The sequence below is a fragment of the Tiliqua scincoides genome, chromosome 6, assembly GCF_035046505.1.
Source record: "Tiliqua scincoides isolate rTilSci1 chromosome 6, rTilSci1.hap2, whole genome shotgun sequence".
Taxonomy (NCBI): domain Eukaryota; kingdom Metazoa; phylum Chordata; class Lepidosauria; order Squamata; family Scincidae; genus Tiliqua; species Tiliqua scincoides.
The window spans coordinates 70,502,731-70,518,868 of NC_089826.1; the positions used below are offsets into that span (position 1 = coordinate 70,502,731).

A 16,138-nucleotide genomic window follows, 5' to 3' on the forward strand; every position below is an offset into this window, starting at 1 on the left:
CAAACTTAATAGGCTCTGCCTAGACAAAGTGCTGGATGCAAAAGGATAAACAGCCAGCCAGGGATGGGGGCACCCTGAGACAGACCTGGAGTGAGGATTCTAAGCAAAGGGCCCTACGGTCAGAGATGTTGAGTTGGAACCAAAACTAAGGCTGGAGATGGTGCCTGAACTGCAACAAGCGGAAAGTGCTGCTCCATTGACTTGATGCAGTCAGAAGGCTGTGGCCCTAGTATTTATGCTGTGGCCCTAGTATTTATGCCAGGCCGAGAGACTCAAAATGTCTTGCCTATAACAAAGGCTAATATTGCACATCCGTATGTGCAGTGAGGTCCAAGGCTGGGGAGGCATACCTGGAAGTATGGTGGTGATATAATAATATCACACCAAAAGGCATTCATGGGGTTACCCCAGCACCTGTGCAATCATAGCAGAGGCTGAGTTCTCATCTGTCATAGCTCTAGACTCTCTGAGAGACAAGGAGAGTCTTTTGAAGAGACTAGAGCTTGTAGCAATGACCAGTCAGCCTCCCCTGCTAGGAGGTCATGCGACCACTCAGAAACTGGGTGGAGACTCATACCTAATCACAGGTGAGGCCAAGTGTTCGCTGCCACAAGCCCTAGTCTCTCTCTGTATATATGAGGCTATTTCCATTGGAGGCATGTGAGGCTCTGAGGTCACTTTCATTGGAGCAGGACAGCACAGAGGAGGCTCTGCCTCACCTGACCACATGTCCCTCTTGCACACCCCTATACTCTGCAGAGGGCTCTGAGTACCCACAGCCCTAGGCAGCTCACTGGGCTTGAACACTTACCAACAGGAAGGGAACGGGTTCAGTGAGCTTTCTCTCCAATGCTCCTCCACTCTCAGTTATGACCTATAAAGCTGATTCTCAGTTTCTTTAAAACCTTGTTGAATGAGGCAGAGAACTTGGAACTCGTGACATGTTTAATTTGATCTTCAGAGATCCTTAAAGGTTTATTTAACTGTGCTTTGGGCTTTTGAATTTCAACCACTAGTGACCTGCAACACACATACACTCAACTTTCTACTCCAAAGGCCCAGTCTGCATTTGTAGGAGCCTTCCATGGCTCTCATTCCAATTTGTTACAGCAGTTACAGCAGGTTAGCACCCTGAGGTCCACAGAGCTAAAAGATTGCACTACAAATTAACAGAGAGTCTTTTACAGCAGCAATGACATGCTTGACAGCTTTCTTGACAATTATTGCTTCAATGCAACAGAGCACATATCACCACAGTGATATGAATTCAAGCACATAGATTTCAAACAGCTCTGCATTAGAACAATGGAAATTAATAATGGTGTATCAGCTGCATTTTAAATTAGTAAAAAGTATGGGAAGCATGCAGCTTAAATTGTATAAAGCAACCCAGTGAGCACACAACAACTTACTCTGCGTCATCAGACACAGGAGTTCTGGAGCCGAATCTATAAAACCAAATATAAAATTAGAGACTTGGGGAGGGGGGGAGAGAAAAAAGCATCAATTGCAAGGGAGGAAGAAGAGGCAGAGAGAGACAGAGAAAAACACATGAGCAAATAGGTTTCCATTTGAAGTTCAACTGCTTCCATCAGACGAGATTGTAGAAAGAACATTATTACATTTCAAAACAGCAAAGTGCAATAACTTTTAATAACTCTTTACACAATGACAACGGGTTTTAGAATCAGTGCAAAAACACTATTTTAAAATTCAGAACACCCTGTTAGTGAGCCACACCATGAAACTATGCCTAAGAAATAGTTTTTAAAAAGCCAATATAAAAAGTGTACCCTGCTTTACGAGGTGATTTTTTATGAGGTGGAGTAGTTGTATTTCAACTACTTACAGAGCAATAATCAAGTTTCATTAAAAAGACACAAAGCATATATAACATGCACACAAGAGGCTGTGGGACACCATTTGCAGTAGAAAAAAAGAAATTGGAAATTAACACATTGTGTGCTGAGAGTAAGGTGAATATTTCCATTGAGACTTGGCATGTTTGATGTTTCTGCTCTCCTTATTTCTGAAAAACTTCACAACTCATTCACCCTGATTCCATTACCTTCAACAGAAGTCAAATGTTACATTTGTACTGAATAGGCACACATTTCTTGTGGACTTCCAAAAGAAGACTTGTCAGTGGGTATCCTTCATTTTACCCCATTTTGTTGATAATCTTAAAGCTCTGTCTGGGTCAGTGGCAACACCAGGGTTTGGGTCATCGTGCAGGGGAGATCGGTGTGCCACCCCCATGATGGACTTCCTCCCATGCAGTGGGCAGGGTAATGCCAAGTGGTGGGCATGGTGATGCTCCATTGCCCTGCCCTTGCTGGTTTTTTGGCTATAGCTTTTGAAAGAATAGAGATATTTCAATGTGGTTTGTTCCATTGCATTCTGCAAGAAAATACGCATCAAACGATATATAACATGATGGTATTATTTGAAAATACCAAGATTTTAAAAATTTTGGGCAGTAGTGGTGTAGACCCCCTCAGGAATGTCACCTGATGCAACCTGCACCTCATGCATCCCCCTAGCAATGCCACTGCTCTGGGTGAAGAAAAAAAAGGTATGGCTTGCAAAGACTTCATTAGGTTGAAAAGAGACACTACCAGTGCACATGATTTTTAATTCACAACCAAACAAGTCAAGCGAGAACAAAACATATTTGCTTTCAACATGCACACGAAAATGCATTCTGTATGTAACCACACAGCGATTTAGGATGCAAGTTCTGAATCACACAACAGCTCACATTTGTGTATGCTCATCTTCTCGCGATGAACATTCTTTGTGATTTTTTTCGACACTTTCTTGTGTCTCAGAATTTCCTGTGTCTGGGTGGACTGGTTTGGGATCAAATGCATTCCCATGAGCAGCAGAAGACAAATCCTCTTGTCCTAGACACAGATTCTCCAGCATGTCTTGATCCAGTTTGGATTCAGGTTGCAAGGTCAGCCTTTGAGGGCTTTCTGCAAACAGCTTTGGATGACTTTCAGCAACTACTATGTCTGTCACAATAACGCTAAAAGAGTAATTTCTATTTTAGCTGGCAAGGAGATGCACAACACATGCCCAACTTATCCTCTGCATCAACTAGAAATGGGTAACAAGCAGGAATATGCAAGCATATGCACAAGCATGCAAGGCAATGCTGAAGACAAACATAATTGTTTGTCATGTTGCGCCTCTAGTCCGACAGCAGAAATTGTATTGTTTCACCTAAAGACGACAGCAAATTATTTTTTTGCAGAAGGCTACTAGGTTTTGTTTCATTGGCAGGCCTTTCCCACAGTAGACAGACCATGGGTGGCCCACAGCTTTACTGATGCCACAGATGACCCAGGCATTGGGGCTTTGCAAGCCAACAATAAAAGAGGACCATGAGCCTTGCTGCAGCGTAGCCTGCACCCCACTTGCCCTTCCCTCAGTGCACTGCAGCCTGCTCCCCGACTCAGCACATTAGAAGCAAAACCACAGTAAGGTATTTAGTGGAAGGACTTCCAAATGTAATGACAGAGCAGCTCAGTCATACTTTGGAATTGTGGCATACTTGTAAAAAAAGTTGGTCACCCACCAATGATGCAGAGAATTATAGAAAATATGGAGCCACAGCATAGATTTACACAGTATGCACAGTATGCATTTCTGTCATCCTGCTCCACCACAAAGTAATTTGGGGGGGGGGAAATCCTTTTGAAATTCACCAGCATGCTCCCACACAATCAACCAGCAGGTGCTATATGGTCATAAGACTGACTTTCTTCTCCATCCTGGACCCATGGAGAGCCAGTACAATGGTTAGAGTGCTGGACTAGCACTAGGGATTAAAATCCCTATTCAGCTATGAAATCACTGGTTGGGCCAGTCGCCAACTCACTGCCCAACCAACCTAACAGGGTGGTTGTGAGAACAACATGGGGGAAGGGGAGGAGTAACTATTCTGCGCTGCTTAAAAGGGTGGAATAAAGATTGATCGAATCAGATTGATCGCTTGATAGTAGAAAGGGTATGCAGCCCAGTGTACTTGTCTTTCAGTGCACTTGTTTCAAGACTCCAGACTCATGATCTTTCCCTCACCCCAGTAATGCTCAATTATCCAGATCATTCCAATTCACTGTGTGTCATCATCTTATATTTCTAGAGTTTCATGACTCTTTATAAAAAGCACTTTCATTTCTCCAAATATTTCGTTTATATATATATATATCCCAACAACTCAAATACCAATTGTGTCACCATTCCAGAGGCAACATTGTCCACTACAGTATAACATATATTTTCCATTACAGCGCAATCTCTGGTTCAACAATTCTTCTAGCCCAGAAAACTATATAACTGCCAATCCAAGATGTTTCAGAGGGCGAAAATCCCTTTAAAGCAGCGATTTTCAGCCTTTTCCATCTCATGGCACACTAACAAGGTGCTAAAATTGCCAAGGTACACCATCCATTTTTGGACAATCGACAAGGCATACCACACTGCTGGTGGGAGGCTCAAATTCCCCAATGGTCCTACTAAGAAATGGCCCTCCCCCAAACTCCCATGGCACACCTGTAGACCATTCATGGCACACCAATGTACTGCAGCACACTGGTTGAAAATTGCTGCATTAAAGAATGAAGTTGGCCGAGAGGGAAAGTGATTGCTGGTCTCAGAAGGTAAAGTACTTGAAATTCTGTTCTAACTGTATATCCTTTATATGGCATATTTTTTAAAGAGGATTTTGCTCACATTGCAAAAAATTTACCAGCTCACAAAAAAAAATGTTACTAGGTCACCCGTCTACACATACCTGTGTCAGGCATTCATAATCTAAAGCAGGGGTGCCCAAACCCCGGCCCTGGGGCCACTTGCAGCCCTTGAGGACTCCCAATGTGGCCCTCAGGGACACCCCAGTCTCCAATGAGCCTCTTGCTGGAGCCTGCACTGGCCCGAAAAACTGCTCTCAGCATGAGGGCAACTGTTTGACCGCTCGCGTTAGCTGTGGAATGAGAGGTCCCTCCACTGCTTGCTGTTTCACGTCTGTGATGCTGCAGCAGCAGCAAAGGAAAGGCTGGCCTTGCTTTGTGCAAGGCCTTTTATAGGCCTTGAGCTACTGCAAGACCTTCATTCATTCATATAAGTTCCATCTCTAGTATATTAATTCATGTAAACTTATGTAAATTTATTCAAATTTGAAATGTAAATTAATTCTTTTTCCCTCCAGTCCCCGACACAGTGTCAGAGAGCTGATGTGGTCCTCCTGCCAAAACCTTTGGAAACCCCTGATCTAAAGGTAAATGAACCATCAACTTGGTTACTCTTCTCTGCCTAGATCTGCCATTTTTAACCACTGTGCCTTGGCACACTGGTGTGCCGCGAATAGTCTGCAAGCGTGTCATAGAGGTTTGGGGGACATTCATAAATTAGTAGATCCAATGGGGATGTGAGCCCCCCACCAACAGCATGGTGTGCCTTGTCAATTGTCAAAAAACTGATGTTGTGCCTTGACAATTTTAGTGCCTTGTTGGTGTGCCATGAGCTGAAAAAGATTGAAAATGGCTGGCCTAGATATCTGGAAACAAGTCATACTCATCTCATGGCTGTTTACAAGCTTGGCATATTGTATTTTTGAGAACTGAAACATAGCAGGGAGCCATGAAACCCATATGGTAATTATAGAAGAAAAAAAAGACTACAGAATAGCCTTCTGACCTCTTCACGTTCTGTGAAGCCTTTACAAGTTCCTTAGTGGCCTCCTCACCATTCTGCTGCTTCGAGACAGGAACTGGAAGAAACTGGCTAACACTTGGTCCCATCTGCTTTGGAAACAGTCCAGTTCTTCTCACCATCATATCGTCCTCTGCTGGATTTCCAAGTTCCATTTTGTCTCCTGTTGGATGGTTCTTGGGCTCTTCTTGTCTTTTAGACTTCCCATGGCCATCTTCACAAGTGACGATAGTGCTTATGGAAACAGGTGACTGTGTTTCATGACCATGTTGCATTGTACAACCCAGTGGTGAACTGCTAAGGCAATTGTGGGTACTATTATTTAGGAGACAACTGAAGAGCAAGGTGGTAAAACATGGCTGCCGCGCTACAGGCATGGTAAACAACAGCCTGCTCTAAGGTCGGGAAAATAGAGTTGCATGATGCTGTTGTAAGCCCTAAACCTTTGCACATCTCAGTCTGGCCAGTGGCTTTCCCAGAGCTCCATTTAAAGCAACACTGAGCTCCTTCTAGGGGGCACAAAATATAAATTAAACTATAGTTAGAAATAAGATATTTGACTTACATCCAGCATGGGAGACCCAAGCTTGAAAAAATGAATACTAAAACGATGCAAAATTAGATCATGCAAAAAGCACAAAAATAAAACCGCCTTTTATACACAAAATAATGACAGCCAGTGACTGACAAGAGCAATGATTAAAAAACTGCACAAACTTGTTCTCTAGGCAGGCTTCAAAATCCACTGCTGAAAACATGTTCACCTGGTGTTCTTTTTAAAGCATTCCCATGAATAAGAATCCACAACTGTTAACAACTTCTTCCACTGCCCTACTGTGTTTATACTGTAATTATGACGCCTTTCCTAATTCTTAACCTAAAATCAAAATCTTGCCGTAGTGTAAAGCTGCTAAAAATCTCTAGGCTAAATATGCTCATTTTTCCTCAAGTTGCTAGTAATCTAAACCTTTAATCATATTTGTTGTTTCCTTTTATTAAGCGATGGCAACCAGCTATTTTTTCTTGGCAGGTAGTAATTAGGCGTTGCTTTTTTCTGTTCTTGTCAAGAAGTAGAATTATAATGCATAGTTAGCATTACATGCAAAGCAGGCAGAAGAAGTAGCATAGCTGCTGGTTCCCAGTTTCTGACCTTTCTGTTTTTGGTGGAGTTTTCCAGTCTCCCCAAAGAGCAACATTTCCTTGCTGTTTCAATGGATGGTGCTTGACTACTGCCAGGGAAGGACAGCATGTGCGAACCGGACAAGTAGATTTCTGAAAAGTTCCAAATCTTCTAACTAACATGTCATCTCTTTCAATATCTGGGAAGCTGCCATCCAACTCTTCCTCACTACTTTCATGCCATTCGTTCAAACTGCTTGGCATTGGCTTCTGGGAATATTCACAAGCTTTCAAGGCGGATGAATTGTATGGATCCCTATCGGACAACATGGTTTCACTGACAATACATGATGGAGAGCACAAGAGAATGGAGGGAAGGTGATGAGAAACATATGGAAGTGCTGAGATAAACCCCCATCCCTTATTCATCTTATCTTTCAAAGTGAACATCTGAGTTTCTTACTAGTAGTTGAAAGAATTCCATATTGACAGAACAGTGGACTGATTAGATAAAGGAAAGCCAAACGCCTGTAAATTCTGGCCTCTGTGCTTGGCTTCACAGAAAATAGAAATGTTTTTGCACCACAGGAAAGAAAGTATAATCCATTTTTAACATGCACACTTCAAAAGATTCCAGAGGGATGAAAAGTAACTTTTTAATAAGCTTTCTTAAATAGAACTAACTTCTGTAATGCAGTGCTACCATTTCAGATAGAGTCACACTGTACAAAGCAGCACTCCTGGCATGCCCAAAGTGAGCAAATTGAACCAATAAGGCTTTGAGAAGCCTTACTGAATAGTACAGTACAGGAATCTTTCAAGGGGATTTGACTGGGGAGTGCTCATCATACCAACAATTTAGTTCAACCCAGAAGGTCATCCCATCTTTTGCTTGTTTTTCTACTCCTCTGTCCATTATACATTTGGATCCACACAGGCGATCTCAACACTTGAACTGCTACATTGGAAGCATGAAAAACGGCAACTAGGGAAAAAATGGGCTGCAATGGGCTATTTCATGGTAACATCAATTTCTTGGTTCCCCTATTTGGGGGGGGGGTACTTGCAGACACCTCCAAACCCCTTCTATACCCACAAATTCTCCCCTGCAATCTCTCTGCAATTCTCCCCTGAAATTGTAGTTCACCCCTGTAATTTCTCTGGCAATGTCTTTGCAGCTAGGTGTCTTCTGGTCCTGATGTCTGCCCAAGGAAAAACAGCAGGAGCAAAAAAAAATAGACGTGGGTGTTATCTGGAAAATAACGTATGGGCATAGAAGGAATTAAACACTCATCACCCACCAAAGCTCCCTTGCAATTGGCCCCCTGCACAAGTATTTCCATGCAAATACAAGGATGAGAACCCTGCATTTGTTTTGTGAAGTTCCATCTTTACTTCTGAGCAAACATGCTTAGGATTAGGATATAGATATGTCTGATATGCCTGTAAGAATCAAATAATGTAATTACAGTTCTAAAGCTCTAAATACACGTGTGGATAAAAAGCTCTGAAACTGCATATTAGCCAAGGGTCAATGCTTGCCTGCATATCACACTATGTCCCCATCCATCCATCCCCCAAATTTCCTTTTTAGAACATGCTTTTCATCACCATCCTAATCCAATAACCTAAAAGGTTCTTCAACTGCCCCCAAGTTCAGAAAGTAGGTCAGGCAACAGATGCAAGAGAAGTTTCAAGAAAAACGATTGGGAAATGCAGCATGCACACCCACGGAGCTGTTTCCCTTCAAACTTCTCTTACACTTTATTTCAAAACTGCTTTGTCAACTAGACGGAGCATTATCTGGGAGCATGGAACAAGTTAGGGGCATGCACAAATTGTGTGCATACACCCCTCTGAATTCAGGTTACTGTGAGAAATTGTTTCCATCAAGATACAGGCTGCCCTTTTCTCATATCACAAGCAGAATACCTGGAATTAGCATGTGGACTGCAGGCTTCATCAGTATGATCAACGGACTTGACATGGCTCACAGACACTGAGGATGAAATTTCACTTGAGCTCCCAAGAGCCCCAACTGTTTCCCTACTGGTTGCCTCTTCCATTTCATCTCTAGTCGCAGCCCTAGCAATGGAAAGCTTCTCCCATTTTTGTTGGTCAATTTCCGTCACTGGCCCAAAGTGCACAAACCTCTGCTTGGGGCAGGTGGCCTTCTTGTACATTCTTGCTTTGTGGCTTGCAAAATCATTACGACTGGCAGCTTCTGCTGCCACTTCGGAGGACAGAAAAGAATCTTGAGTGTCTGTGAGTTCCTCGTCGCTAACAAGGAAGATGTAAACAAAAGAGGCAGATAAAAGGCAACAAGAAAACTAAGGGAAAAGCCAAAAAACCAAAGACTTATAACTAGAAAAGGACAACCAACCAACCAAAGGCAACTGCAATCAAACCAAGAAAGATGGGGGTACAATATGGGGGAAATTATTCCACTCAGAAGTAGAACACAAAAATGCTTACAGCCCTGCAAAAACTGAGCCAAACTATATTTAGAAAATGATCAGGGCAGACAACAACAGTAACTTGTTGCTAATGCGTCTCAGAAATCAGGATAGATAGACTCACAAATGACTCTAGTGGCATTTTTTTAATCCTTTGTAAACAGGATTTTACACTGTGCCCACAGCTCCTGACTGAATAAGATAGAGAGCTATCATCTAGCCATGCCGTGTGCAGGCACAAATCCCATATAATGTTGAGCAGAGCTAGCAAGGCCTGTAGCAACAGCTGCTTCCTGCATGGGAGTGCCAAGAAAAGGGAACCCCAAAATGGAAACATTAATCTCAAGTGTCAAGGGGAAGAGAAGTGTTTCATTTCAAATCTAGAATCTCAAGGATTATGATAAGGAATATTGTTGGTTCCTGTACAGATGTGATCAAACGAACTGAAAAAAAGCCTCCAGGATGACAAATGAAGCTATTCTTAGGCGGGGGGGAGGGGTACTTCCTTGGGCTGCAATCCTACCCATCTTTTCCTAAGAGTAAGCCCCATTGAACACAATGGGGACTTACTTCTGACTACACACGCATAGGATTGCGCTATTGGTTGTGTAGGGAAGGACTAACATCTCACAATAATCAAGGAAACACATAGTACCTATACGGGCAACTAGTGGAAAATATATGCTTTTAAGGCAGCAGATAAGTTATTAATGAACCTCAACACATAAAACTCTCAGAATTTGCTGCATGCAGTAAATACACACCTGGGACTAAACACTGCACATGTGTGAATTGCTGGTTTTTAACTTTTTGAAGGTAAAATGAAAGAACCTTGAATGCTCCTATCTTAGTTATAAAAAGACTAATATAAAAACGGACTCACCCTCCCTTCATGAATACATGATTTATTTTGCTATGTAATAACTTTGTGAACTTTTTAAAAAGTTGTACATAAATATTCTTACTGCTGCTGCTGCTGCTGCTGCTACTACTACTACTGATGATGATGATGATGATGATGATGATGATGATGATAATTTAAAAAAATAACAATAATACCTTGTCTTCCCTGAAACTTTCAGTCGGTCCCATGTCTCCTTATCTGCTTGCGTTATAGAACTGCTCACAAAAATGGGAAAGTCTAGTTGGGAAGGACTAGCCTGTGTTTTCCGCTTAGCCAGGTCATCTCTTTCAGGGTCAGGAACTTTTGCTGGGTCTTTCTCCTCAGACATATCTTCCCGAGGTTGTGGTTTCTCTTGCCTGGTTGAAGCCATACGTATCTTGTTTCCTCTGATTTAATGGACATTCCAAAATCAGCAGGATAAGAACAATTTGTAGGAACTAGGCAATGTCAAATGGCTTGCCAATAACCGAGCCCATGGCATCAGATATACACTGAAATGTTGAATAAAATAGGAGACTGGGGAACTAGACGGGTTTTTGGGGGAAAGCAAGAATTCATTGCTCCTACTTCAGTTGGCAGCCAGACAATTCTAAAGTGAGATAGCATCCCTCTTTCGCACTGGCAGGACCATTGCGTCCTGGACAACTATGTCTCTGTAAAACGCACCCCGGAATTGGACATTTGCATCCATTCTTTTTGTGTCCTGAACATTTGTGTCCCAATATATATTAAATGCACTTTTTATTTTTAAAAGTAGGGTTTAAAAAAAAAAATTGGTGCAAATGTCCAGGGATGCCAATGACCAGGATACAATGGACAAGGATATAATTGCCTAGGATGTAAATGTCCCTTTGAATGATTACTTTTTACGAGTGCTGGCTCCAAGATTTGAGGGCCCTCAGGCCCTTTAACCAGGAAGAAGCAAGTGTGCAAACTGAAAATTGTCTCACACTGCCTCTGACCTTAGATGCTTCAAGGCAAAGTGGAAGTCACAACATTGTTGGTGAGGTGACGCCATTGGTGCTTTTGGGGAACCCGCAATGCCCAACCGGGCCACCCTCTGGAGCCAGACTTGTTCTCTGCAGACCATCCATAAATTATCAGCCCAGACAAATAAACCTAGTAAATGTTATTTTTTAAATGCATCAATTTATTCACAGTCTTTCATTCTGACAGTTATGTTGTCCACATCTCATACTATCACGAATCCCAGTTTTATTTCCAAAAATAGCAGTACATGAAGATTTTTACTGCCACCAAGAACATAACCTTTGCAAACCTCCATGTTGCAGGCTTCTGATATGTTTTTTCAGATACTATTCCAAGACATTACTCATGTGCTAGACTGCAGACTGTTGACGCTCACACTGTTGCCACAAAGGCGACACATTTCACATGACTGAAAGCAGCTGAAAATAGTAGGTCTCACAAAAGGTTTTCTGAACTCTCTGGGAGAGATACTCATAATTGGAGATGCAATTAATATTGCCAGACAGAATTTTTCTTTCTTTTTATCTAGACACATCTCACATTACAAGTAAGCATAGGATAATATGCATATGCTTCATTATAAAGTCATTGATTAACACTAGAAACTACGAAGTATTATTGGATTGTTTTAAATGTAGTAGAACAGGCATGGACAGACTGCAGGCTTGCAGAATCTCCTTTGAATTTTTGTTATTACAACCCTGAGGGCTACCATCCAGACCCAGGTACTACAAAGGGGCTTGAGGCAGAGCCAGGTGCAAAATAGTGGCTCAGATGGTAGAGCTAATAATTGACTGTATAATTGTATTAACTATGAATCATACATGACTTGCACGGATAAGTACAAATATATGTGATTACAAATCAAGAAACCTAATGTTAAACAACTGGGAGACCAGAAGGCTCTTGCCAATCTATTACAAATCATCCAGCAACCTACTGGTAGATTGTCTACTGTCTGCTTTTGCCCATACCTACAATAAGCAAAATGACACAGTCTGACTGTGCAGGTAACAAAAGTGACACCTGAAACAGCTGAACTTACACTTACTGAAACTAATGCCTGGAGTTCCTAAAATAAGAAAAATTCTACCACTGGCTACATGTATTGGCTACTATTAAAGACAATTTCACGGCCCAATCCTATTCTCAGCCAGCAAATGGCATGCAGCAGCACCAGCACAGGGTCTTCTGAATGCAGTGGGCCAGCCAGGGACCACAATGTAATGTAGACGTAAGCTAAAGAAACTTTTACTGAACTTCGCCCCCACGCCATGGTCCCCAATGGATCTATTCCAGTAGTTTCCAAACTAGTGGTTCATGACCTACCAGCCAGGGAAGTACTCAGCCTCAGGGAAACACTTAAGGGGTGGGGCGGGGATGGCAGCAACACGAAACCCAGGATTTTACCACTGCTGGGCCAGAAGGGGAAGTTTACTTACCTGCAGCTAGCACGAGCTTCGGGGGGGAGGGCTTGGAGTCCTGTGGACCCCACCGCAGGGCTTCCCAAGCCTCCAATTACCTAAAAATAGAGATTGGAAACCGGTTTTCAATTGTGAATTCGGAAGTGGTTTCCAATCTCTCTTTTTAGTTAATGGAAGGCTTAGAGAGTCCTACGGAGGCATCTGTAGGGTTCCCCATACCCTCCAGGGTAACCCAGTCAGGGTTACCCTCTGACTGCAGGTAAGTAAACCCCCCTTCTGTCCCAGCAGCAGCACGATCCTGGGGATTGCGCTGCTGCCATGGCCCCACCCCCACAAGGAGTTAAGTGGTTCCCAACTCCTATGTAGGACTTTGGGAACCACTGGTCTATTTACAACAGGGCCAGCTCTTTGGCTGGTGCAAGTCCAAGTGAGCCCAAAGGGGGGCAGCTCGAGGTTGGAAAGGGGGCATAGGGAAAATGATTGATAAAGTTGACCATCTAACTCAATTTGAACAATACAAAAAAAAAGCAGACTTGCACACCTTGCACATTCCTGTTTTTTCTTCTTTTTCCTCCCTTCTTCCATTTTACTTCGATCTTTATTGGTATAAGACCCAAGCAGGTAGTGATTAAATGGCAAAACAAGTTTTGGTTGATTTAGTCTTGCTTTACGTATAGCAAAGTCATCCTTCTCTAGATCAGGAATTCGGTCGTCTCGTTCGTCTTCAGAGCCAGAATCTTTTCGTTGATAGCTCAACATAAAAGGATTCTCTTTGCGGAGGATGATATCTGGAGTAGGTTCACTCATTTCACACACGTGCTTTTGACTGATTCATAGTAAAGTTAAATGGGGAATCCAGATGTAACACAGAGAAAGAAAACACACCTCTCCATATTTTTTTAAAAAGGAAATGAAATGTACTTATATGTGCTGTTAGTTGAGAGGAAATCACCACAATTTGGGACTCCATGCTGCAAACCTGGAATTCCATGCATGTACAATCAGTGGCTGGGGCCTTAACTTACTATCTTATTATTAGTGGAACAAACATGCACACACCAGAAATTACTCAATTCACAATTCCAAAGCAGCACCTTTATTCGCTAACACTTTTCATTATTATTTCTCCTCCAATCAGAAACTATCATGTACTTAAATAACTCTCTAGCGCAAACATTTTGCCACCAGAAACCACTTTTTAGAATGACAATCTGCAGGACCCATTGGAAAAGATAGTATTAACCTAGAAGTGATGTCATAGCCAGAAGTGACATCATCAATTTAAGCTTCAAATCTGCCAAAAGACCAATTACACAGCCTGCTCGTGCTATTATTTTGCATAGTTCAGAATTCAAACATTTCAACTTGGAAGTCAAGGCAGAACATAGACCATACAGCCCTCCCCCCTTTCCAGTGTCCCATCTTCCCACCTATTCAGGGCAAAGCACTGTGCCTCTCTCCCACCAGGAGCTGCCCTGCCCAGCAGCTCTGTACCCTGTATTTTCAGCTCTGTATTTTTAATGGAGCTAGGTGCTATGCAACCCACCTGAAATTGTCTCATGACACAGCTAGTGGGTTCCGACCCACAGTTTGAGAAATGCCGTTCTAGCTCATTCATCTGCTGCTTATAATATCTTAACATTAGTTTTTCTCTTTATATGTCCCACCTCTACCACAAAGATAGGAACACATCGTCATTTTTGAGAAGATCAGAGAATGTCCACCCCAATCAAACCATTTATGGTGCCATTGATGCTCACCACAGGACATAATAATTGAAATTGCTCAACTGACGAACTAAAGTTAAGATGGGAGAAAGTGTCTGTCCATTTAAAAACTGCAGCACACAACAGATGCTGTCTTCTTTCTGTCACACAGCCACACCAGTGGAACTTGTCTTATAAAAGGGACAGAAAGCATACCCTTTTTGGAATGTGGTTCTTCAGAAGCTTGGATACCAACAATAACAGCTGCTGTCTGCTAGAATCCCTGAAGTTCAATTTCAAGCTTTATCCCAGTTTATGTACCAACCAGCATCCATATTTTTTAAAAAGAAAGTCACCTGCATCCATTCATATTGCACAAACATAATTATTAGGAATCTTAGGAAAAGGGACATTGAAAATGACTCTTTCACTGTTGCATAATTATTATGGATAAGAAGAGTCCAGCAACATACTTCAAGACTATAAAAAAAATATGCACAATGTAATTTTACCTTTCAGTTATTATATCTTTGCTGCAATTCTGAAAGCAGTAGCACAGAAAAGAATATATACTGCAAGCTGTAGCTAAAATAATTGTATTACTTCTGATATTTCTTGTTGTGATCTGACAAAGGAAACCCAGAAGTCACAGCTGCATCATACAAAAAGTGACAAAGGAGTTTCATATAAAAGGTTGATTTTCACCACAATGGGTATGTCTAAAGCATGAATAATGGGATTGCACTATACTCAATTCACATTTGTCTTCTCACTTCCATGTCTTTAGAACCAGGGTATACTGTTGCAAAATCAATGGGAAAGAAGCCTAATATTATATCAAGAAGGAAGTCATTAAGGAGAAAATGAAAGACTTTTTACCACAAACCTATGAGTTTCTAAATTGATTTAGAATTCTCCAAGGGAAGCCTAGCTCTGACTTAGCATATTACAGCATTTGAGGAAACATCAGCGAATTGTGCTCATCTCCTAGCACCTCCTTCTATAGATTGCTAAGTTTGTTCGTTAACAGTGGCCCTAATAACTATATTTCAATGGAATTATAAATAAAAAACAAACACAATGTCAGATAAGGACTATTCAAATACTGTAGTGGGAAACAAAAAGCTTTCAATAGGTGTTATCCATCGAATCAAATTCCACTAAGAGCTTTGGCATTGCCAAATTCCATTGCAGATTCATTTCTTTATATACAGGTCTCTCCCAATTGCATGTAAAATGGGGGGGGGGAGTGGAGGGTTCTATTTAAAGTGCAAAAAAGATGAGTACAAGTGAAGCATGCTGATTCCACTCCTCCACATGCCACTTACCTACTGCAACCCCTCTTCCCTGACACTTTTTCCCCAGTTAAGCTTGCTTTAGGTACTAGAGTCCAGCAAGGAGAAAAATGACCTAGTACAGTGGTTCCCAAACTTTTTAGCACGGGGACCCACTTTTTAAAAAGACACTGTCAGAATCCACCTAGCTTTATGAGACTAAAAATAAAGTTTCACTTTAACAGCCACTCAAGACTCTATTTTTATCCTTTTAACTATGGTGGGGCACCATCTAGAACAGTGGTTCTCAAACTGGTGGGTTGCAACCCACCAGCTCATGTAAGGATGCCCCGTTCCCTTTAAGGGGCAGGGGGAAAGCAGCAAAGCAATCCCCAGGATCATGCCCCTGCAGGGGGAGGGGGGCTATTTTTTAACTACCCATACTTGCTCCCAGGATCCAGGGGGTGTGGGGAGCCCTGCGGAGTGCTTGCAGGTCTCCCCGCGGCTTCTAAACAGTGAAAGTTGCAAGTGCGACAAAACCAGAAAT

General features: G+C 42.2%; 1 protein-coding gene across 1 annotated transcript in view; it reads right to left on the reverse strand.

The window, feature by feature from the left end:
- LIMCH1 (LIM and calponin homology domains 1) overlaps positions 1–16,138 on the reverse strand; it is a 204,773-nt gene that overhangs the window by 34,975 nt on the left and 153,660 nt on the right. Inside the window, exons 10-16 of the mRNA XM_066632917.1 lie at positions 13,153–13,437; positions 10,353–10,583; positions 8,770–9,117; positions 6,869–7,174; positions 5,704–6,012; positions 2,762–3,031; positions 1,413–1,448 (exon numbers count right to left, since the gene is read on the reverse strand). Coding sequence (XP_066489014.1) covers positions 1,413–1,448; positions 2,762–3,031; positions 5,704–6,012; positions 6,869–7,174; positions 8,770–9,117; positions 10,353–10,583; positions 13,153–13,437 — 1,785 coding nt within the window. The remainder of the gene's footprint in view (positions 1–1,412; positions 1,449–2,761; positions 3,032–5,703; positions 6,013–6,868; positions 7,175–8,769; positions 9,118–10,352; positions 10,584–13,152; positions 13,438–16,138) is intronic.